The sequence below is a fragment of the Hyaena hyaena genome, unplaced genomic scaffold, assembly GCF_003009895.1.
Source record: "Hyaena hyaena isolate Hyena2069 unplaced genomic scaffold, ASM300989v1 scaffold_0, whole genome shotgun sequence".
Lineage (NCBI taxonomy): Eukaryota > Metazoa > Chordata > Mammalia > Carnivora > Hyaenidae > Hyaena > Hyaena hyaena.
Window position 1 is genome coordinate 13,653,885 of NW_024080632.1, and position 22,689 is coordinate 13,676,573.

Sequence of the window (22,689 nt, forward strand, 5' to 3'; positions counted from 1 at the left end):
GGTAAAGGTCACCTCCCTAGGAGCAGAGCTCCCCCAGCTGTTGAGCACATCCATCCCACCCTGCCCCTTTATAGCTGGGTCAAGGCCCATACAACCCTTCCCATCCCCCATTTTTGGTTCCATAATGTTAATTTTACAATCTCCCTGGAGTGGGTCCAAAGCAAAGTTTTATGTGATATGATTACACAAGGTGAATTGTCCTGGATCTGTTTAATGAAACAGACTGTTTAATGATTCCATGGGGAATTCAGTGCAGTTAAGCTGTTAATCAGGCCCCGGTTCCTCTCGACAAGAGGGAGCAAAGAGGGGCCCGTGGTTCCCCTGCCAGGTTCACGTGTGTGACGGTTCCATTGGAACCAGCACTTGTGACCGATGGGCCGTGGCTCAGCCTGCCTTTATTACCCACTTGGAAGGCAGCGATCACTTACCGGGAATCCTGTGCTCATCAGGGCTTTTGTTTAATTCTTGTTCTTGCTTCCAATGAAGTGGGTTAGTAGCATCCAGGGCGGAGATCTTCGGGGCAGGCACACAGCTGTTGTGGAGGTATCCTGGGTAGCTGGAGTGTTGCCGTCCGGAAGCACCGATGCAACGGATGGGGCCTCTGGGGCACCTCAGTGACGCCGGGGCACCAGCATGAAGAATGATCGTGACTGTAGCCAGCATTTATGGAGCACCTGCTGTATCCCAGGCCGGGCGCCAGGGTCTTTGCCACTCTTGTTCCATTCCATCTGCCCAGCAGGACCAGGATGGAGGTCTGAGCACAGTTGTTGTGCCCATGGGTAAACTGAGCCACAAGGAGACAAACCGAGGTCCCCAAGGCCCCCCCAGCCTCTCTAGGGAGGAAAGGGGTTGCGAATGCTCTCCGTCTGACTCCTAAGTTGTCCATGAACAGACCCCCGAGTTGTAGGTAACAGCCAAAGGTGAAGTGCGCAGTGCTAGACTAGGAGCTGATCCCAGAAGCGTTTTCTAGGAGGGCAGAGCCAGGCTCAGTCAGGACAGACTGGGTTCGAATCCTGTCTTGGGTGATCACTGTGTGGCCTTGAGCAGCTGGCTTCATGTCTCTGAGCCTCCTTTCCCCCCGTGCATAAAACAGGCCTAGTAATTCTCACTCTCCAGGCTTCTTGGGAAAATGGGAAGTAGCTGACACATAGTAGGTGCTCAGGCAACATCCCATGGCGATCTCCAATCAGCAAGCATGCCATGCTAGCTCTAGCCCGTCTGCACCGAAGGCCAGGAGCTCCATTTGCAGGGCTCTGACCATCCTGCAGGCGGGTCCTTCCTTTTCCTTGAAGCCCCCCGTGCAGCACCCTCTCCAGCAAATATTTGAGATGCTTGGTCAGAAGTGGCCAAGCCTGGAAATTGATGCGCACGTTACCCGGTGACTGAGTAAGATCTCCATCTACCTGGGCTCCTGCTGTCAGGGATGCCATGAGGTGACTCAGGAGTGGAGGGATTCTTAAAAAAAAAAAAAAAAAAAAAAAATTAAAACAGACTACACACGTGCTGTATGTTCTTCTAATCATTCAGATACATCTGGTCTTAACCCATTACAACAGTGTGGGCCCAATTAGCCAGATACATTGTAAATAATCTATCGTCAGGATAAAATACATCCTTGTCACCAGGATATAGATTTCCCAAGCAGCGGGGGCGGGGGGTAGCACTGGGAGAACAGGAGCCTCGCCACAGGTTTTGATGCGTTCTGCAAAGAAAGAGGAGCCCTTTATCACGTCACAGTTTGGCAGTTGGGAATTTCAATTTAGTTCCACAAGCATTTATTGAGCCCCTGCTGGGTTTAAGGCAGTGGGGGTGAGGCTCCTGGTGCCTGGGAAAGAGGAGGACCTGGGATCAGACAGGCCTGGACTGGATGCTGCTGCCTGGGGCTGTGTGACCTTGGGCCAGTCACTTCACCTCTCTGAGCCTCTGTTTCCTCACCGGTGATTCAAGTGAACAGTAGCCCCTTCCTCCCAGGGTAGTCTTTAGGATTAAATGAGATCATGGGCACCCATCGCCCAGCAAAGGTTGAGGATTTAGTTTTTAACCAGTTGGGCTCCCCCAGCCCAGCTTGGAAAACTTGCCAGACTCTCGTTCAGTAAGCAGATCCCTCCGGAGGGTGCAGGGCTGTGGTGCCTCTGTGAGAAGCAGAGGGTCTGGCTTCAGGGTTTTGGAGCACCTGCCCTCTGATTCTCCAACAGGGGCTTGGAGTCCCCTTCTACCTTCCCAGCATCCTCCATGATCTCCCTCCGCACTTACCCAGATTCTTGTTCTGTCCTGTGAGTTCTGGAAGCTACAGGGCTGCCTGGTGTCTCTTTGAGGTCCTCTCCAGGGCTCCCCGAGCCATCGCCCACATTCTGTTGTAGCCTGCCTTTGGAGTCACACCGTCCAAACACACCTTCCCCGTGCTGGTGACTGTCCACCCGGCCACTTCCCCATGGCAAGGTAGTAAACTACAAAAAACAAAAAGCCAGTATATGATAACACAGATAATGTGACTTACACTATACCCCCAGCCCAGTCCATTGGAGAGAACATATGGGGGGACTCAAAGGGGGCTTGTGAAGCTCAGAGCCTAGAGAGTCAGGGAAGACCATATCTTAGCTCAGAATAATGACAGGAATAGTAGTAAGTCAACATTTATTGAGCATTTACTGGGTATGGGGCCCCATGCTACAAACCTTACATTTTTTATCCACTTACCTATACAAAGGCTCTATTATTATCCTGTGAGTAGATCACCAATACTAAACAGGATAATTACTACTACACAGGATAACTTGATGGTTAAAAGCCTAGACTTTGAAGCCAGACTGTTTGGTTTCACATCTTGGCTCTATTGATTATTAGCTATGTGACCAAGAGCAACTGACCTAACCTCTCTGTGCCTTTTTTTCTGTTCAATGAAAATGATACCTGTTGCACAGAGTTGTGAGGAAAAATTAATAGCTATATTAATATATATGAATACAAATGTATGTGAGGTACAGTGAATACACGTATTTATGGATAAGTCTGTGTGGGTCATACAGTGAGCACCAAACAAGTGTTATCCCCAAAGGCAAGGCGCAGAACATTCTAGGCGGAAGCAGCGGCACGGAGGTGGGAGGAATCAGGACAGTTTGGGGATCTGAAGGATTAATTAAGGGTGTTCCTGTAGATAACTGCATCCACTGCCTCCACCATCTGACCCTTGTCCTCGGAGCCCCTCCTCCCTCTGACCCGCCCTGCCTCCTCTCCCCAGAGTGGCCAGAATTTGTGAGGAACTACGCCCCCTGGTGGGCCACTCACACGCTGGACTGGCTCAAGTTCGGCAAGAAGGTGCTGGTGGTGCACTTTGAGGACCTGAAGCGGGACCTGTTCGTCCAGCTGGGCCGCATGGTCAGCCTGCTGGGCGTGGCCGTCAGGGAGGACCGGCTGCTGTGCGTGGAGAGCCAGAAGGACGGCAACTTCAAGCGCTCGGGGCTCCGGAAGCTCGAGTACGACCCCTACACGGCAGACATGCAGAAGGTCATCTCCGCCTACATCAAGATGGTGGACGCGGCGCTCAAGGGGAGGAACCTCACGGGCGTTCCTGATGACTACTACCCCAGATGATGCCCCGGGTGGGGAGGGGGCCCCCGGAGTCCCGACCCAGCAGGGATCTCAAGACCCCTAGGGACGTCCCCCCACCCCATCTGTCCTGTCTCTTTGGCTTGGGTACAATCCCCTTGGCTGCTGTTGGCCTTCAGTGAGTTTCCTGCATGACAAAGGAGGCTCGAGGGAAGAGACTGGGCGCTCCCCACACTATTCACAGCCCCCCTTGGAGACGGAGGGGGCCCCTGGTTTGGAGATGTCTCAGACACATGGACCCTTTTCTGTCTCCTCTGCCCCCACCCCGACCACTCTGGGCCCCACCTGTGGGAGGGAGGGCCAGTGGTGGCCCTGGGACATGGGTGTCCCACTGCAGATATCAAGGACCTTGACTTAAGAGCTGGCTGAAGGGACTGTAGCAAGAGAAAATGGCCCCAGAATCTTCCCTTCTGGGCTGAGCATTCATGGCCTCTCCCCCGCCCCCCCTTCTCAGACCCTCCATCCCCAGAATCACAGGCACAAACACCCAGGCCGCTTAGGCTTGAAGAAAGGCCTCACACAGCCTGGGTGGGGTGCAGAGGCCATGATACTCACAGGACAGTAACTGGCACCACCATGTGGGGGGTGCTGGTGTCATGAGCCCACCCCCTGGTCACAGCGCTCCTGAGAAACCATCGGGGTGGTTGACCACTTCTAGGGCCAGAATTCTGCCCTTTTCTTCCCCTGCTATAGCCAGAAGGTGACCTTGGGGTTTTTGATGTCACTTCTAGAGCTTCTCAGGTGTCAACAGCCCCCCACCAGGACGGCCACATGCAGAATGTTAACACCGCTCTCTGTTGCGCCCAACACATTGATTGACACTGCCCTCTGACCCCTTCAGTGGGTCCTTTGCTATCCTAGGTGAGAGAGCAGAGTGCTCCCACTCAGGTGGGGCCATGACCAAGAGAGACCCCCTACCACCTTCCCAGACCATTGACCTTCCCTTGGTCATAGTCCAGTGGGGCTGGCCTCCCTTGGAAGGGGAATGGTTCATTTCCTACAGGCACTGCCCCCTTGGTGGTAAGACCTCAAACCAAAGGATTCTCAAGGACCTGGGTCACTAATTACCTTAGAATGCATCCAGGACCCATCCGTCCCCCACCTCGGATACCAGCGGCTTCACATCCAGCCCACACCTGCGCACCTGTCCCATCCCCTACCACGTAGATGCAAAAGCCATAGGTCACAGATCTTTGCTATTCTGTCTGGAGCAGCGCCCCAGTCAGCCCCTCTGAAGGCTCGGGGTGCAGGTAAAATTGCTTGTTCCCAAATACCCAAGAGACTATGGAGAAGGCGCGTGTAGAGAGATATATTTTTGTAAGAGGAATAGAACTAATGCGTTCTGCCCCTTGGCCCCTGGCCACGCGAAGAGAAGGGCTTAGGGACTGGGCCTGCGGTTCTCCTCGCTGATCCACTCAGCAGCGGGATTTGGGCCAATGCAGGGCCCAGCCAGGGGGCCCCGAATGTATTTTGTACCATGTTTCTTCCCCCCAATCCAGGCTAATTTCTAGTCTTTTGAGAAGCAGTCAAGGGCGTGCCCCCCCAACCCGATGAGAGATCAGCGCTCTCTGGGGCGACCCTTGGTCCAAGAGCTGGGCCAGCTCTGCCAGTGGCCACCTTAGGCCACAAGCCTCTGTCTGAAGATTCCTCAGGTCAACACCATCATTAAAAGCGAGTTTTGTTGATTATTCTACCACGTCCTAGAGTGTTGTGTTAAGTCGAGGTCACAAATAGGGGTGTGTGTGTATGTGGAAGAGAAAGATTCTGGGGTGTACAGTTGTGTATCTGTGTAACTAACTGCCGGGGGAGGATGGCAGGCCCCTGTGTGCAAAGTCTGTGCCCACCTGCCCTTCTGTCAGCAGGCCGTATCCCCCGGGAGAGTGTGTGCACGCGTGAGAGTGAGCGAGCCCTGAGTGTGGTGCTGTGCACGTGTAGGTACAGAAGGGGAGCTGGTAAGAGCACAAGTGAACAGAAGAGGAGGCTTCTCTGCCTCCTGGAAGGTGGAGTCTCCTTTCCCAAACCTCAGCGGTCCCTGAAGGAGGGCCTGTGTCTTCCGGACTCACAGGACAGGAGCTTCCGTGGCGGGATGCTGGTGCCACGAGGCGGTCCCTAGCCAGAGGGAATGACAAGGGTTTGCGTGCTGCCTTGTGGACAGAAAGGGGGACGGGCGTGGTGAACAGAGCTGGGACAGGCAGAGGAAGGGGAAGGAGAGACCTCTCCCCATCATGGGAGGACGGGGAGCTCAGGAGGAGTGGGTGGGGGAGGCCTTTCCCCTCAGTCCTGGGGTCTCTGAAGGAGAGCAGGCGAGGGAGGAGGGTGACGTTTCTCAGGACCAAGGACAGGTCTTTCTCTCCCGGGGATTTGTGTTGGCTTCAAAATCCTGTGGGGACTCCAGCCCCAGGCTAAACGCTCAAGGCAAGTCTGAGCTGGTCACAGAGGAAGCCCCAGTCCTAGATAGAGTCTGGATAAGAGCCGGATGACATACTGATCCATGGTTCTGTTCTCATATGGATTCCTGATTCCAGCCTCATGTTGAATCCTGGCCCTACCCATCCGGAGTCTTGACCCAGGTCGCCGACAGCACTCTGCCTGTGTCACAGGCGAAGTCCTGACCTCCCCCTCAAGATGAATGCTGTTGGTGTATCTGCACTGAGCCAGAATCTGCCACCGCTTTGATTATGGTCACAGACTGAGCCCCAGACCTGGTCCTGGATGAGTCTTTTCCCTGGTCACTCTGGGTCCTGACCTTGAACTCCATCTGGGCCCTCATCTGACCTCAGACAGAGCCTTGGTTCTGGTCCCAAGCTGAGCCCTGAAGCCATATGCCAATTTCCTTTCCCTTTTCTGTGATCTGTTCCTCCCTGACTGGAGGGACGGAAGCCATGCAGCATCCAGACTGACGCACTCCTGGACTCTCCTCAGATCTCACAGATACTGTGCCACGCCCCCCTCCCCCCACAGGTCACTGCAGGGCAGGGGGGTGAGGGGGTCCCCCACCCCTTCAGGCCAGAGTGAGACGGCCAGTCAGGCAACTTCCTCTCGGCCCATCTCTGCCCATTTGTAACACACTTCAGCAACACACTTCAGCAACCGTCTTGAATCAAATCTATGTCAGACCCAGAAGGGACCAAGGCAACATTCATTCATTCCCTCGTTTCTTCACCGAGTATGTACTGGGCATCTGTGGTGGGCCAGACACTCCTCAAGCTTCTAGGGGCTTAAAAAGGAACAAAAAGGACAAAAATCCTTGTCCCTGCAGAGTTTACATTTTACCAGGTACCAAGCAGATACTTGTAAGTGATCGGAAAGCTTTGGAGGAGGGGATTGGAGGGGGCGGGTGGCAAAGAAGGGAAGGGACCTAGGTGGCACGTGACTGACCCCAGGAGGTTATTCTTAACCCCTGTGGACTGAGTGTCACATGCCGATGCCCAGTGACTAGCCGGGACAGGCCCGAGTCCCACAGAGATGATGGCAGAACTGGGCCCATCAGGGACTTCCCCAAAAAGGCCTTCTGCACATCCAGAGTGACGGCGCCTGCACATCAGAGGAAGGAAAGCTGGGGGTTCCGGTGGTCACCCAGTGCAGCGGGCAGGCCTGGACCAGAAGCCGGGACGCCTGGCTCATCCTGCTATCACCCCTAGAAGGACAGGCAGCACCAGCATCTGATGGCAGCTGGGATCTACTGATTTTTCCAATAATCCAGGAGGCAGCTGCAAACGTGTTCCTGGGGGTCAATGTGGGAGGGGGAGAAGAATGGGGAGGCAAAGGGGATGCTGGGCGGATGAGCAGGTCCCACGGGGACCACCTCCACCCAGAGGCCCAGACCCCTTCTCTCTTGCATCGATTTGTTTCTGGCTGTGTTTCTGCACATGCCCTCCGGTGCTCCATTTTCCTCTTTCTGCTATTGTTTCCTCCAGCTGCTCATTAAACTTCTTCTGTCTTGTCCTCACTCCCCCACCCCCACTGTTACCCCCACCGCTCTCCCCTGCCCTCCATTTATTTCATCGCCAACTCTTTCTTGAATTCTGCTCCGTCTGTGCCAGCATCTCTCCATCTCTGGATCTCTGTCTTCCTGCCTGTCTCTTGCTCACTCCTCACCCCTGCTGTCCTCTCCTGCTGCCTCCTCCTCCTCCTCTTCCCAGGGAGAGAGGGGGCGACTCTGCTGGATGCAGACACAGTGAGACAAAGTGCTACCCAGGCTGGTAACCAAGGAAGTGGTTTCCTTAGCAACAGAACTGCAGGCCCAAGCTCCACTGGCCGGTCCCTTAGCTGTTACAGTAAGTACGGAGAGGGGGGAGGGGGCGGCAAGCCCGGAGATGAGGGAGTGGGTAAAGACACCGCTGTAGGGATCCTCTTGAGAGGGGACAGTGGTCCGAGACAGGCTCAGTGGCTGTCACTTTGGGGACACTCCAAAATAGGAGAGGTCGGGGCCTGGGGAGGGGTGCAGAGAGAGGCACACAGGAAACCCACAGGACTTGGTGACAGACTGGATGTGGGGAGGGGCAGCAACGAAGAAGGCAGAGGGGCCACCAAGGTTCTGCCTGGGCAGGTACCCGCTGGAGGTCCTGTGACAGACGGGGAACATGGGCAGAGGAGCAGGTGCAGAGGGAGAAAAGACGGCAAGCTGACATAGCCCCCTGTTCCCAAGTCTTCACCATCTAGTTGGGGTGAGACCGGGGGAGGGAAGTGGAAATAGACACACAAATAGCTCCTGCGATTCTCCCTGTAAATTGGTGACGAGGAACACCGGAGAAAAAAACGTGACCATGAGGGGGTGAGGCTCAAAGAAGGTCAGCAATCTGCTTGGGTGACACAAAAATTGGTGGCAACACTGGGATTTGAACCTGAGAACGATCCAGAAAGTAGAAGACAGAGAGGGGAGAATATGGAAAGGCAGAGAAAGAGGCACAAAGAAACAGAGAAACAGCAAGATTTAAATCATTGATTTGCCACTTTTTCCCACTAGGAGAACAAAAACATGTTCAATTTTTGAGAACTGAGGATGGGGGAGGGAGTCAACAATAGTGCCCAGCAGCACAATCGTGGTTGCAGCTATAAATAACTGTCCCCAAAGAAAACACCTGTCAAGATGCATTCACTTCCTGGGAGAGAAATTGTGTCCCTGGTCCAGGTTGATATTTCAGTGACTCGGGAGGGGGGGGAGGGGCGGGTGATGAGGGCGAAGGGCACAAAGTTGATCAATGCAACACGGAAACCTTGCTCGGCTTTTCCCAAAATGCAATAAAACGTGCAGGCGAGGAGAGCCATAAATCTGGATGATAATATCCGTCCCCGCAAAAGCAACATGTTTATTTATCATGTTTGCACGTTTACTATTTCCCCTCAAATTTATAGTCGGCAATCTGCTGGCGCGCAGGGGGAGAAACATGGAAATGAGAACCGGCAGAACATCAGGGAGGAAGAAATGATAAAATATTTATCCCCCCACTCCACCCCCCACGCCCCGCTGCCTTAAATCCAATTTCAAACAAAGGTGGTGATTTATCCGAGCCGGGCCAAGCAGCCCTACTTCAGGCCTCTGACGGCTAATTGAAATGAACAGTCATTATAGAATAGAATGTGGTGTAACAAAATGATATTTGGGTCTTCCGGAGTCATTCGCTAAATGATTATGGGGAACGAACAGTCAGCCGGAAGTGAGAGAGAAGGTCCATCTTGGTGGAGACTACACTTGTGGGTGTTCTAAGTGGGGTGGGGGTGGGGTGATGGGAGTGGGAGCAGGCAATTCCGGGACCAGATTCTCTTCTGTGACCTGGGTTAGCACCCAACCTGTAATCAGTTACCTGGGCTTCCAAAACCCGGAATGCCCAGGCCTGAGGTCAGACTTTCAGAGTCAGATTCTCCCAGAAGACTCCGCCCAGGAGTGGGTGGGAGGGAGCCTCTGCGCTTGCCGTGAGGCAAAGGTGTGTCTACTGGGGGCTTGTTCACTACCGGCCTCAGTCTGGGCATCACTACAGCAGCAGCTGTATCACTGGCGGCGTCATCTGTGCATCCTGGCTCTTCTGCCTTCTGATCTCTGTACCCCTAGAACTCACTCAGTACCCGGCACGTAGTGAGTGTGAAGGAAATGTGGGTGGACTGTTCTGAGTAAGTGAATTAACGAATACAGACTGGCTGAGCCACAGGTCATCTGCCAAAGGAGACCTGAGTTGTTCTTATTTCCTTAGCTGCCCTGAACTTTATCTGCAGTAATACTGAATTAATTACTGACCCCCTGCTTGAGTCCCCAAAGCCAATGGCATAGCGTAGCCCACTCCTACTGACTCCTGGGAACCAACTGCATACATCTCAAATGTACACTCTGTGATGTTGCGTTGGGAGCTTGAAACTGTGAGAATATTTACACCGTGGATATTGGCCAATGCTACAAATCAGGCAGGATTGTCTTTTTTTTTTTTTGTGGCATGGGGTGGGGGTGGGGGTGGCCCAAAGCGCACAGGGGCACACTGCCCTAGGGCTGGTCTTTTCTGTGCCTTTATTCCTACCATCCCTTCTTCCTGGAAAGCCTTTATCTGGCTAGTATCTTTGCCTCCTTAAGATTTGGCTCAGGCCCTTCCTCTTCCAGGAAGCCTCCCCTGATTGCAAAGACCAAATTCAGGTCCTCCTCTAATCCCCTGGATCACAGCATTGGACATGGCCATTGTTGTGAGCCCCCAGGGGTTCTCCCTCCCTCCCTCCCTCTCTCACCAGGGCATGAGCTCTATTAGGGCAGAAACCACGTCTTCACCTCTGAACACAGACTAGGTAATGAACAAATATTTAGCCAATGGAAGAATGAATAGATCAACCATATTTAACACAATCCACCAACCTCAGCTCTCACAAACTTCGAATGGATAGAAGGATCCACCCGCCCGGACAATGGCTGATAAGAAAGGGAAATGAGAAACTACTCGCAGCAATAAGAATAGCTAATATTTATTGAGAACTAGTTATTTGCTGGAGTACTAGTTATAGATACACTGTGCTGGGAACTTCACATGTACAATGTCACTGAGTCACGACCAGGACCCTGGGAGGCAGAGACTCAATCTCCCCCTTTTACAATCAGGGAACTGAGGGGTCAAGGAAGGTAAGTAATTTACAAGGTCACACAGCTGGGAAATGACGGAACTGGACTTTGAACTCAGGCGGTCTAGCTTTGGAGTCTGTATATTTAATCACTACACTGCATCCCAGGGGGAGAAATGAGCCCCAGGCCAAGAAGGAAGGGGCAGGTCTAGCAAGACAATAGGGAGAAGACAGGATGTAGTGCAGGAAAGGAGAGGAAGGTAAACCCTGCGAAGAGTTGGCCTTTCTGGGGCTGAGGGTCCGTGGGGTGGAGCAAGGAAACGAGGCTACCCCTGGGGAGGCAGGCAGAGAGAGGGTGCGCCAGCCGACTGTGGGTTCTAAGCAGCAAGGCTGATTTATAGATCCCCATGGCAACTACTAGGCAATAATCTCTTACTCCACAGCTCAGTGATTCTCTAGAAATTCTTTCCTCCTCCCTTCATTGCCACGCTCCCCGGCCCTCAGAGGCAAGGTGACAGCTTCTTCCCCAGGAGGAACTGAGAAAGGATGAGCCAAGACCCAATTTTTTTTTTTTTTTTTTTTTTTTAGGACAGTGGAGCAGGGACACTGGGGTAGCGGGTGGAGGAAAAAGAGAAAGAGGGGCTTAAAACCTCAAAGGTCCAGCCATCAGACTGGGAAGGGACTACGGAAGGCGGTTCTCAGACCACCTTAAAAATATGAAAGCCATCAATTACTTCCCTAGCAAAACGTGAGCACGCACATATACCCACGCACACAGAGTTCCGTATGTAGTTTCAGGGAGGGTGTAGATCCCTTAGGACCTGAAGTAGGAAATTAAAAAATCATCTAATCTAGTGGTTCCCAAATGAGGGCAACGGGATCCTAGCTTTAATCAAAACCGAATGTGATACCTGCAATAGTGGGGTTCTCATCAGGGGCGATCTTCACCCCAGGGGATATATAGCAATGTCTGGAGATAGTTTTGGTTGTCACAACAGGGGGAGGGACGGGTGCTACTGGCCTCTACTGGGTAGAGTCCTGGGATGCTGTCCAACGTCCTACAAAGCACAGAACGGCTCTGCCACAACACGGAAGGGTCTGACCACAAATGTTATAGTGCCAAGGTTGACGGTCCCTGGGGTAATATCAAAAAAGGATAGGTGCGCCTGAGGGGTTCAGTCGGTTAACTGCCCGACTTCGGCTCAGGTTGTGATCTCGTGGTTCATGAGTTCGAGCCCCGTGTCTGGGCTCTGTGCTGACAGCTCAGAGCCTGGAGCCTGCTTCGGATTCTGTGTCTCCCTCTCTCTGTCTGCCCCTCCCCCACTCACGCTCTGTCTCTTTCTCCCTCCCTCTCTCTCAAAAATAAACATTAAAAAATTTTTTAAAGGGGGAGCTATTTATTCATCATTGACTCATTCATTTATTCATTCAGTGAAGTAGCTGAGGAATGGGATAGAGCTCCTCTGACATCAAACCTGACTCATGTTTGGACTCGGCTGTGTGACCTGGGGCCAGCTGCTAAATATCTGAGTTTTCATTTCTTCATGTCTAAAAATGGAGGTTATTATGATATATAACTACAGGGCTTGCTGTACTGGCACAGGACAGGTTCTACAGGGGAAGCAAAGAACAAGGGTAATATTCTCTTTATTAGCATGACTGTTGTTAACAGTGTTGGCAAAGATCTCACAAAAGAGGGATTTAATTTGTTGTGTTTTTTAAAAATTTATTTTGAGAGAGAGAGAGAAGAGAGAGGGAGAATGCAAGGGAAGGAGAGAATGAGAGAGAGAGAGAGAGAGAGAGAGAGAGAGAACCCCAAGTAGACTCCACACTGTTAGAACAGAGCCCAACACAGCACTCCATCTCATGAACCCGGAGATCATGATCTGCACCAAAAATCAAGAGTTGGATGCTCAACTAACCGAGCTACCCAAGTTTTGTTTGAAAGAGAGTGAGTGAATGAGAGCAGGGGAGTGGCAGAAGTAGAGAGAGAGAAGCTTAAGGAGGCTCTGTGCCCAGCACAGAGCCTGATCGAGACCATAAGATCATGACCTGAGCCAAAATTCAAGAGTCAGACACTCAAGTGACTGAGCCACCCAGCACCCTGAGGGCTTCAATTTCTAATAAGTAGGAGATGCCTCCCTCACTGGCTAACCTGAGGGACCAGGGACTGCTAGGGACTGAACACTCCTCCCAAAATGGGTAATCCTAATCTCCAGCATGATGGCATTAGGATGTGCAGCCTTTCAGGTAATTAGGATCAGATTAGGTCATGATGGGATTAATGCCCTTATAAAAGGAGAAAAAGACACTAAATGACTCGACCTCCCTCACTCTCTCCACTAAGCAAGGACCCAGCAAGAAGGCAGAGAGAGGGGCCTTTCCAGTCTCCAGAATCATGAGAAATCCATGCCTGTTGTTTAAGCCTCTCAGTGTATGAGGTTACAGCAGCCTTCAAGGACGTGATTAAGCTGAGAGGGGTCTTGTCTCACTGAAAGCCGAGCACCACAGTGCGGTCACGGGACCATTTCCCCTGCATAGCTTGTAGGCTAGCCCCAAAGTGTAGGAACTTCTCTCATCAGTGTGAAGCAAGGCCCTTGTCACAAGGACGGTCTTGAAGAAGACAGACAGCCCCCTTGCGGGCAGGTCTGGTCTGGCAGTCTGTATAAAACTCCACCTTATAATTACATATCTACACTTCCTACATTCACCAATTAGGACCCCAACATCCATCTTCGGGATGCTTCCTGATTTAAGAAATCTCTGTTGCCTGCCTTTGAGTGGGGTCTCCTCAAAGAGCCTGGAGTGAGGATTTGGGTGCAAGTCATTTAATCAAGAGGCAACCCCTGGGAGCAGAGAAAACAAGAGAAGAAGAAGAAAAGGCCAATGTTAGGTGTATTATTAAGGTCTTGGCTGAGGGCCATGGCGGGGAAGGGAAGGGGCTATTTCACCAGGACCTCCTGAAAAGTATACAGAACGCCTCTCAGGGCCTATCAGCTCTCCACCTTCCCCGGTCAAGGGTTTTCAGCAGGGCTTCAACCTCCCTTGTAGGAGTCCAAACAAGATGCAGCAGGAATTCATGGCACTAGAGAGACCCAGGGCCCAAAGTAAGGTGTGTAGCACACATTTGAGGCAAGGCAGGAAACAAGGATGCAGACAGGCCTGCACAGAACTGTCTGCAGGAGCCACAATGGATATCGGAAGCGAGCAAACAAGTGCTCTGCACCATGGACATACAATTCCCTTGCTGGGTTCAGATCTCACCTCTGCCAGTGATGAAACTCTTCAAGTCCTAGGTTTTCCCTTCTTTTTTTTTTTTCTCTCTTTTTTAAAATTTTTAACGTTATTTATTTATTTATTTATTATTTTTTTATTTTTTACAAATAGTTTATTGAGCTTTTCCCTTCTTTAAGGTGGAAGTAATGGTACCTATCTCATAGAGCAGCTGGGAGGATGGGAAGAGCTTATGTTTTTTAAAGCATACAGTAGGTACTCAAGAAAGAGGAGGGGTCACCATTCTCCCTGAGTGGCAGTCCTGGCCCAAAAGTGGTTTTTCTGGGATCTGGAATCTACCTCACTCTTATGAGCCTGTCTGACGTGCTTTCTGCCACAGGGTGAATTCCTAGGAAGCGAAATTGGGGGACTCAGAGGGACTCTGAGACAAAGGATGGAGGACATATTGGCAGGGCAGGGAGTGGGTTACCAGGAGGCTCTGTAGTGATTAATGTCACAATAAGGATCTTCACGGATGAGCTCATTGGACACATCCCCATCCCCCGTGGCTCACTTCCAAGCCAGTTCCAGCCAACAGGAGCTCAGCTGGAATGGGCTAAAATCTTCCCTTCTCCACTCTTCCAAGTAGAAAAACCACACGAGTACCATGAGTTACATGTGCAGTCAACCCACACATGGACCACAATATTCCTCTTTCCATAAGGAAATACATTTCTCCCCCCACCTTATTATCTTAAAACATGGGGCTCTCCTATCCCTTATTTAATTTTCACACTTTTATTAGAGACATGTACAGAGAAGTAGTTCTCTAGGAAAATATGCCAGTGCAGTATTATGTAGCAGCCAACTTGGCATGGGGGGTGGGGGTCAATAGGAAGGATGGGGAACCGTGATGAACTGGGCATTTTATATCACACTGGTGTTACCAAAAAATCACAGAGTAAGCCACTCAGAATCAGAGACTCCACTAAAACAACCATAAACTTTCAACACCTGATGAAATAAATGCTGGACAAAAATCAAAGCTCAGAAACCTAATCCAAGACTTCCAGCAACCAGAACAATGCTTTGTGAAGAAAACGACTTAAAAACAATGTTTGCATTTTAAGGAAAGGGCAGGGCTCAGGTCTCGGGCTGAGCTATCTGAGCAGACACTTCAGTGGCCACACTTGACAAGGAATACCATCTCTATGGGACGGGGGAGGGGGAGTTTGGAAACGTCACTAAACAGACAATTGCAATCCCTGACCATCAACAAGTGTAAACCTTAGGGAAGGGGGGAGAATCTGATTTCCAGAGTTACTGCATTCTAATACTCAAAATGCCCAGCTGTCCACAAAAAAATTACAAAGCATGCAAAGAAACAGGAAAATATGGCCCATCATTCATCATTCATTCATTTGCTTGTTCACTCGCTCCTTGGAAATTCATTGGCTCACAACCTACCCATCACCACACCCTTACTCACTCAGTAGTGAGTTCTATTTACCCAACATACTCCCCAAATGAGTCCAGCCCTCCCTCTGATCCAGGCTGTCCCATAGTACTGAACCCCAGAGTGGCTTTTTCAGCCATTCAGCCTTCATTCCAAATCTCTTCATTCCACCCTCACTAAATCATGGAACTAAACTTTGCTTCAGAAAGACCACCTAAACAAGGCCCCACCCTCTCCAGATTTTAGTCACTCCCTCTGCAAAACCAGTTTGCTGAACTGGGTGATCCCCTAAGGATTCAGTCATCCCTGGAATGAGAAGACTAGGGGCATATGCAGGACTTGGAATCACACACACACCAACCTACTGGGGGTACAAGGCCCAGAGTGGGGAAGGGCCCTGCCAAAAGGCACACAATATTTCACACCTACTTTCCCTGATGTCAAAGCTATGAATCAGAGCTTTCACCTACCATGTTCCCTTTCTCTGCATGTTGATGGGCTGAATGAACTGAGGCCACTGTTTTCTGATGGGAGGCTGGCAGGAGACTGGCCTGAGAGATAACGTACACACTTCCTCGCCTTGGTTGGCTTTCCTGAAAATCTTTCTCTTGCCTCCCAGGGCTGTACAAAGTGTTTAATTAATAAACATGCCTTTAAAGCAAGCTAATGTTAAAGAGCAATGTTTAAGAGCTAATTATTGTTATCATAGGCCACTTTCCATCTCATTAAATGCATGGATTTGGTAATTGTTACCTAATTCCCAAGGAGAAACCAGAAGCTCCTCAGGTGTTAGGATTGCGTCTTTCCCCAATAATAGACCCAGTTTCCAAGCCACAGGGTGGTAGGTTGGTTGGTCTCAGAGCCCAAATAAGGAGTTCAGTAGAAAGTGTATAAGCTGTGCCTTCACAAGTCCCAGCTCTGCCACTTACTTCCCTGATGTGTGGCATTAGGATTGTTGTTTCCTATCTTTGAGCATGTGTTTATGTGTTTTCTAGATCTAGAAAAGGAAACAAATGAATGTAAAGCATCTGACCCATTGAAGGGATTTAATTATGGTTGTCAATATTAGTATTTTCTTTACCATGAGCTCAGTGTTGTCTCTTCTTTTGGTCACTTTTATTGAAATATATTTTACATACAACAAAATTTGCCATTTTGAGGTATAGGAGCTGATGAATTTTAATACTCATGAAATAATCATGACTACCATCACTTTCATGCCATAGAACATTACCATTTCCTCAAAAAGTTCTTTCATGCCCTTTGCAGTGTGCCTCCCCTCACAACCACTGGTTTGCTTTCTATCATTATAATTTTCCAGAATTTCATATAAATGGAATCATAAATCTCTCTTCTTTCAGCTAACTTAATGCTTTGATGTTTCCATATTGTTGCATTATCAGTATCAAGAGTTCAGTCCTTTCCATTGCTTAGTAGTACTCCATTGTATGGACATACCACTTTTTTTTTTTTTATGAGTGGTTACTTACTTTTTATTGAGATATAATTGAAAAACATTATATCAGTTTCAGGTTCACTTTTTTTTTTTTTAACTCATTCACCAATTGATAGCAATTTGATTTCTTTACAGTTTAGAGTTAATTATCAGTAAAGCTGCTATAAATGTTGACATACCGGTCTTTGTGCTGATATAAGTTTTCATTCTCTTGAGTAAATACCTAAGAGTGGAACTGTTGCTGGATCACAAATGGATGTTTAACTTTATTTTAAAAACTGCCAAACTGTTCCCCAAAAAGGTTGTCCCAGTTTGTATTTCTATCAGCAGCATAGGAGAACTCACATCCTCACCCATCTTTGGTATTGTCTGTCTTCCTACTTTTAGATACCCTACTGGGTGTGAGTGGTAGCTTACTGTGGTTTGAATTTGCATCTCTCTAATGGTGAATGATGTTGTGCATCTTTTCATGCACTCACTAGCTCTAAATTTTCTTTGCTAAAGTGTCTATTCAAATACTATGCTTCTTTACTGCAGGACCTCTTTTTCCTAAAGCCTCTACTTTCAAGAGCAAGAGATATAGCTGACTTTCTTAATATATAGAAGCAGATACAGAAAGTTGGACAACATGAGGAGACAGAGGTACAAATCCCAAATGAAAGAATGGGACAAAATCATAGCAAGAGAGCTAAATGAAATAGATAAGCAATATGCCTGACAGAATATAAAATAGAGTATCTAAAGATACTCACTAGACTTAAGAGTGGAGAATCTCAGGGAGACTGTCAACAAAATGATAGAAAATATAAAAAGGAATCAGAGATTAACTCAATAAGTGAAATTAAAAATACATTAGAGGGAATAAATAGTAGAGTAGAGGAAGCATAAAAATGGATCAGTGAGCTAGAAGACAGAGTAAAGGAAATGAAGCAAGCAGATCAGGAAAAAGACAAAAGAATACGGGGGCACCTGGGTGGCTTAGTCGATTAAGTGTCTGACTTTGGCTCAGGTCATGATCTTGCAGTTGATGAGTTCGAGCCCCAATATCAGGCTCTGTGCTGACAGCTCAGAGCCTGGAACCTGCTTTGGATTCCATGTCTTCCTCTCTCTCTGCCCCTCTCCCCTCGCACTCTGTCTCTCTCAAAAATAAACATTAAAAAAAAAGAAAACAGAATAAAAAATGAAAATAGATTAAAGGAACTCAGTGACACCATCAGTGTAATAACATTTACATTATAGAGATCTCAGAAGGAGAAGAGAGAGAATAGGGGAAAGAAAGTTTATTTGAATAAAAACAGCTGAAACTTCCCAAATAAATGAGGAAGGAAAACAGACATCCAGATCAAGGAGGCACAAAGAGCCCCCAACAAAAATCAACCCAAGGAGGCCCACTCCAAGGCATAATAAATGGCAAAAGGTAGTGCATCCCTCCTCATCAGGGAAATACAAATCAAAAACACACTGAGATACCACCTCACGCCAGTCAGAGTGGCTAAAATGAGCAAATCAGAGAACTCTAGATGCTGGCGAGGATGTGGAGAAATGGGCACCCTCCTACACTGTTGGTGGGAATGTAAACTGGTACAGCCCCTCTGGAAAACAGTGTGGAGGTTCCTCAGGAAACTAACAGTAGAACTCCCCTATGACCCAGCAATAGCACTGCTAGGAATTTACCCAAGGAATACAGAAATGCTGAGGCATAGGAGCACATGTACCCCAATGTTCATAGCAGCACTCTCCACAATAGCTAAAACATGGAAAGAGCCTAAGTGTCCATCAACAGATGAATGGATCAAGAAGATGTGGTTTATCTATACCATGGAATACTACATGGCAATGAGAAACCATGAAATCAGGCCATGTGTAGCAACATGGATGGACCTTGAGGGTGTTATGCTGAGCGAAATAAGTCAGGCAGAGAAGGACAAATACCATATGTTTGCACGTATAGGAGGATTAGAAGGAACTTGACGGAGGAACAAGGGGGAGAAGAAGGGGGGAAATGGTGGGGGAGAGGGAGAGAGGCAAACCATGAGAGACTCTTGAATGCTGACAAAAACTGAGGACTGATGGATGTGGGGGGGAGGGGGTGGATGGGCATAGAGGAGGACACTTATGGGGATGAGCACTGAGTGTTATGTGGAAACTAATTTGACAATAAACTATTTGCAAAAAAAATAATAAAAAAATAAAAATAAAAGTTAAAAAAAATGGCAAAAGGTAGTGACAGAGAATTTTAAAAGCAGCAAGAGAAAAGAAAATAGTTACATTTAAGGGAAACCCCAAAGGCTGTCAGCTGATTTTTCAGCAGAAACTTTGCAGGGCAGAAGGGAGTGGCAAGATATATTCAAAGCACTAAAAGGAAGAAGCTTGCAACCAAGAATATTCTAACCAGCTACACTATCATTCAGAATAGAAAGAGTTTTCCCCAAACAAAAGTTAAAGGAATTCATCACCACTAAATCAGCCTTATAAGAAATGCTAAAAGGGATTCTTTGAGTGATAAGGAAAGACCAAAAGCAGGGGTAAGAAAAGTAGGAAGAACAAAATCAGGAAAACTAAATGTATCTATAAAAATCAGGCAGGTGATTCACAAAATAAAAAGGTGTAAAATATGACCCTGTATACCTAAAACATGTGTGTTGTGGTGGGGAGGAGTAAAAATTTAGTACTTCTAGAATGGGTTCAAATTTAAGCAACCATCAACTTAATATAGACTACTATATACATAGGATATTATATATAAACTTAATGGTAACCCAATTAAAAACCTGTAATTAATATATATATATACATATATATGCAATATTTGTATATATTTGTATATATATGTATATATATATGCAAAAAATAAAGAGAAAGGAATCTAAGCACATAACTAGTGAAAGCCATCAAACCACAAGAGAATAGATCAAGAGAACAAACAGAACTACAAAACAACCATGAAACAAATAACAAAATGCCAGTAAGTACATACACATCAATAATTACTTTGTAAATGGACTAAACATTCCAATCAAAAGACATAGGGTGATGGAATGGATAAAAAAAGAAGACCCATATATATGCTGACTATAAGAAATTCATTTCAGACCTCAAGACACATGCAGATCGAAAGTGAGAGGATGCAAAAACATTTATCATGCAAATGGAAGTGAAAAGGAAGCTGGGGTAGCAATACTTAGATTAGACAAAATAGATTTTAAAATAAAGACTGTAACAAGAGACAAAGAAGGACACTGCATACTCATAAAGGGAACAATTCAATGGAGATCTAACAATTGTAAATATTTTTGCACCCAACATGAAAGCACCCAAGTACATAATGCAGCTATTAACACACATAAGGAAGAAATCAATAGGAATACAATAATAGTTGGGGACTTTAACATCCCAGTCACATTAATAGATAATTCAAACAGAAATCAACAAGTAACAGTGGCTTGGAATGACACATTGGACCAGATGAATCTAACAGATATATTCAGAACATTCCATACCCAAACAGTGGAAAATACATTCTTTTCAAGTGCACATAGAACATTCTCCAGAATAGATTACATGTTAGGCCACAAAACAAGTCTCAACAAATTCAAAAAGATTAAAATTATATCATGCATCTTTTCTGACCACAACACTATGAAACTAGAAATCAACCACAAGAAAAAAATCTGGAAAGAACACAAATACATGGAGGAATCTAAGCATATCAGCAGCACAGCATGCTACCAAGCAACGAATAGGTCAGCCAAGAAACCAAAGAGGAAATTTAAAAACTATACAGAGACAAAAGAAAATAAAACCACAAGGGTCCAAAATCTTTGGGATGCAGCACAAGCATTTCTAAGAGGGAAGATAATAGCAATACAGACCTACCTCAAGAAGAAATAAAAATCTCAAGTAAACACTTAACCTTACACCTAAAGGAGCTAGAAAAAGAACAAAAACCTCAAACCAGTAGAAGGATAGAAATAATAAAGATTGGAGCAGAAATAAATGAAATACAAACTGAAAACACACACACACACACACACACAAACAGATCAGTGAAACCAGGAGCTTATACTTTGAAAATATCAACAAAATTGATAAGTCTCTAGCCAGAATCATAAAAAAAAGGACTCAAAATCAGAAATGAAAACAGAGAAGTAGCAACTACCACCACAGAAATACAAAGGATTATAGGAGTATATTATGAAAAATTATGTGCCAACAAGTTAGACAATCTAGAAGAAATAAACTCCTAGGACATGTCATTTCCCAAAACTGAATCATTAATAGATAATTTGAACAGATGATTACTAGCAATGAAATTCAATCAATAATAATAATTTAAAAACTCTCAGCAACAGAAGTCTAGGACCAGTTGGCCTCATGGGTGAATTATACCAAACATTTCAAGAAGATTTAATGCCTATTCTTCACAAACTAGTCCCAAAAATAGAAGAGGAAGGAAAGTTTCCAAATTCATTCTATGAGGCCAGCATTACCCAGATAAGAAAAACAGATAAAGACACTACAGAAACAACCAAACAAACAACAAAAAACCCCACTACAGGTCAATATCTCTGATGAACATAGATGCAAAGTTCCTCAAAAAATATTAGCAAACCAAATCCAGCAATATATGTTTAAAAAACATTCACCACAATCAGGTGGGATTTATTCTTGGGATGCAAGTGTGGTTCAATATTCACAAGCCTATCCATGTGATACATCACATCAAGAAGGGAAAGGACAAACACCAAATCATTTCAATAGATGCAGAATAAGCATTTGATGAAGTACAACCTCCATTCCTGATAAAATTAACAAAGTAGGCTTAGAGAAAACATACCTCAACATAATAAGGCCATATATGAAAAATTCAGATACTTGATGGGAAAAACTGAGAGTTTCCCCCTAAGATACAGAACAAGACAAGGATGTCCACTCTACCACTTTTATTCAACACAGTACTGGAACTCTTCGCTACAGCAATCAGACAAGAAGTAAAAGGCATCCAAGTAGCTAAGGAAGAAGTAAAATTTTCACTCTTTGCAGATGACATGATAAGATATACAGAAAACCCTAAAGACTCCACACACACACACAAAACAACATTACTAGAACTATAAATGAATTCAGTAAAGTCACAGGATACAAAATCAATATACAGAAATCTGTTGCATTTCCACATACTAGTAATGAAGTAGAAAAAGAAATTAAGAAGACAGTCCTATTTACGATTGCACCAAAACAAAACAAAACAAAAACCCACCTAGGGAAAAGGTAAACAAGGATGTAAAAGACCTGTACTTTGAGGGGCGCCTGGGTGGCTCAGTCGGTTAAGCGTCTGACTTTGGCTCAGGTCATGACCTTACAATTTGTGAGTTCAAGCCTCATGTTGAGCTCTGTGCTGACAGCTAGCTCAGAGCCTGGAGCCTGCTTCTGATTCTGTATCTCCTCTCTCTGACCCTCCCCTCCTCACGCTGTCTCTCTCTCCATCAGAAATAAATAAAACATTAAAAAATGAAGAAAAAAGACCTGTACTTTGAAAACTATAAAACATTGATGAAAGAAATTGAAGATGACACAAACAAATGGAAAGATATCCCATGCTCATGGATTGGGAATATTGTTAAAATGTCCATACTACCCAACACAATCTACAGATTTAATGCAATCAACCCCTATCAAAATACCAATAGCATTTTTCACAGAACTAGATTAATCCTACAATTTGTATGGAACAAAAAGAGACCTCAAATTAGGTAAAGCAGTCTTGAAAAAGAAGAACAAAACTATAGGTATCACAATCCCAGATGTCAAGATATACTGCAAAGCTGTGTAATCAAAACAGTATGTCACTGGCACAAAAATAGACACACAAATCAAGAGTGCCAAATAAAGAGCCCAGAAATAAACCCACAATTATACGGTCAAT

General features: G+C 46.8%; 1 protein-coding gene across 1 annotated transcript in view; it reads left to right on the top strand.

The window, feature by feature from the left end:
* WSCD2 (WSC domain containing 2) overlaps positions 1-5,299 on the top strand; it is a 119,034-nt gene extending 113,735 nt beyond the window's left edge. Inside the window, exon 9 of the mRNA XM_039250619.1 lies at positions 3,239-5,299. Coding sequence (XP_039106550.1) covers positions 3,239-3,591 — 353 coding nt within the window. The 3' untranslated portion in view covers positions 3,592-5,299. The remainder of the gene's footprint in view (positions 1-3,238) is intronic.
* The last annotated feature ends 17,390 nt before the right edge of the window (positions 5,300-22,689 follow it).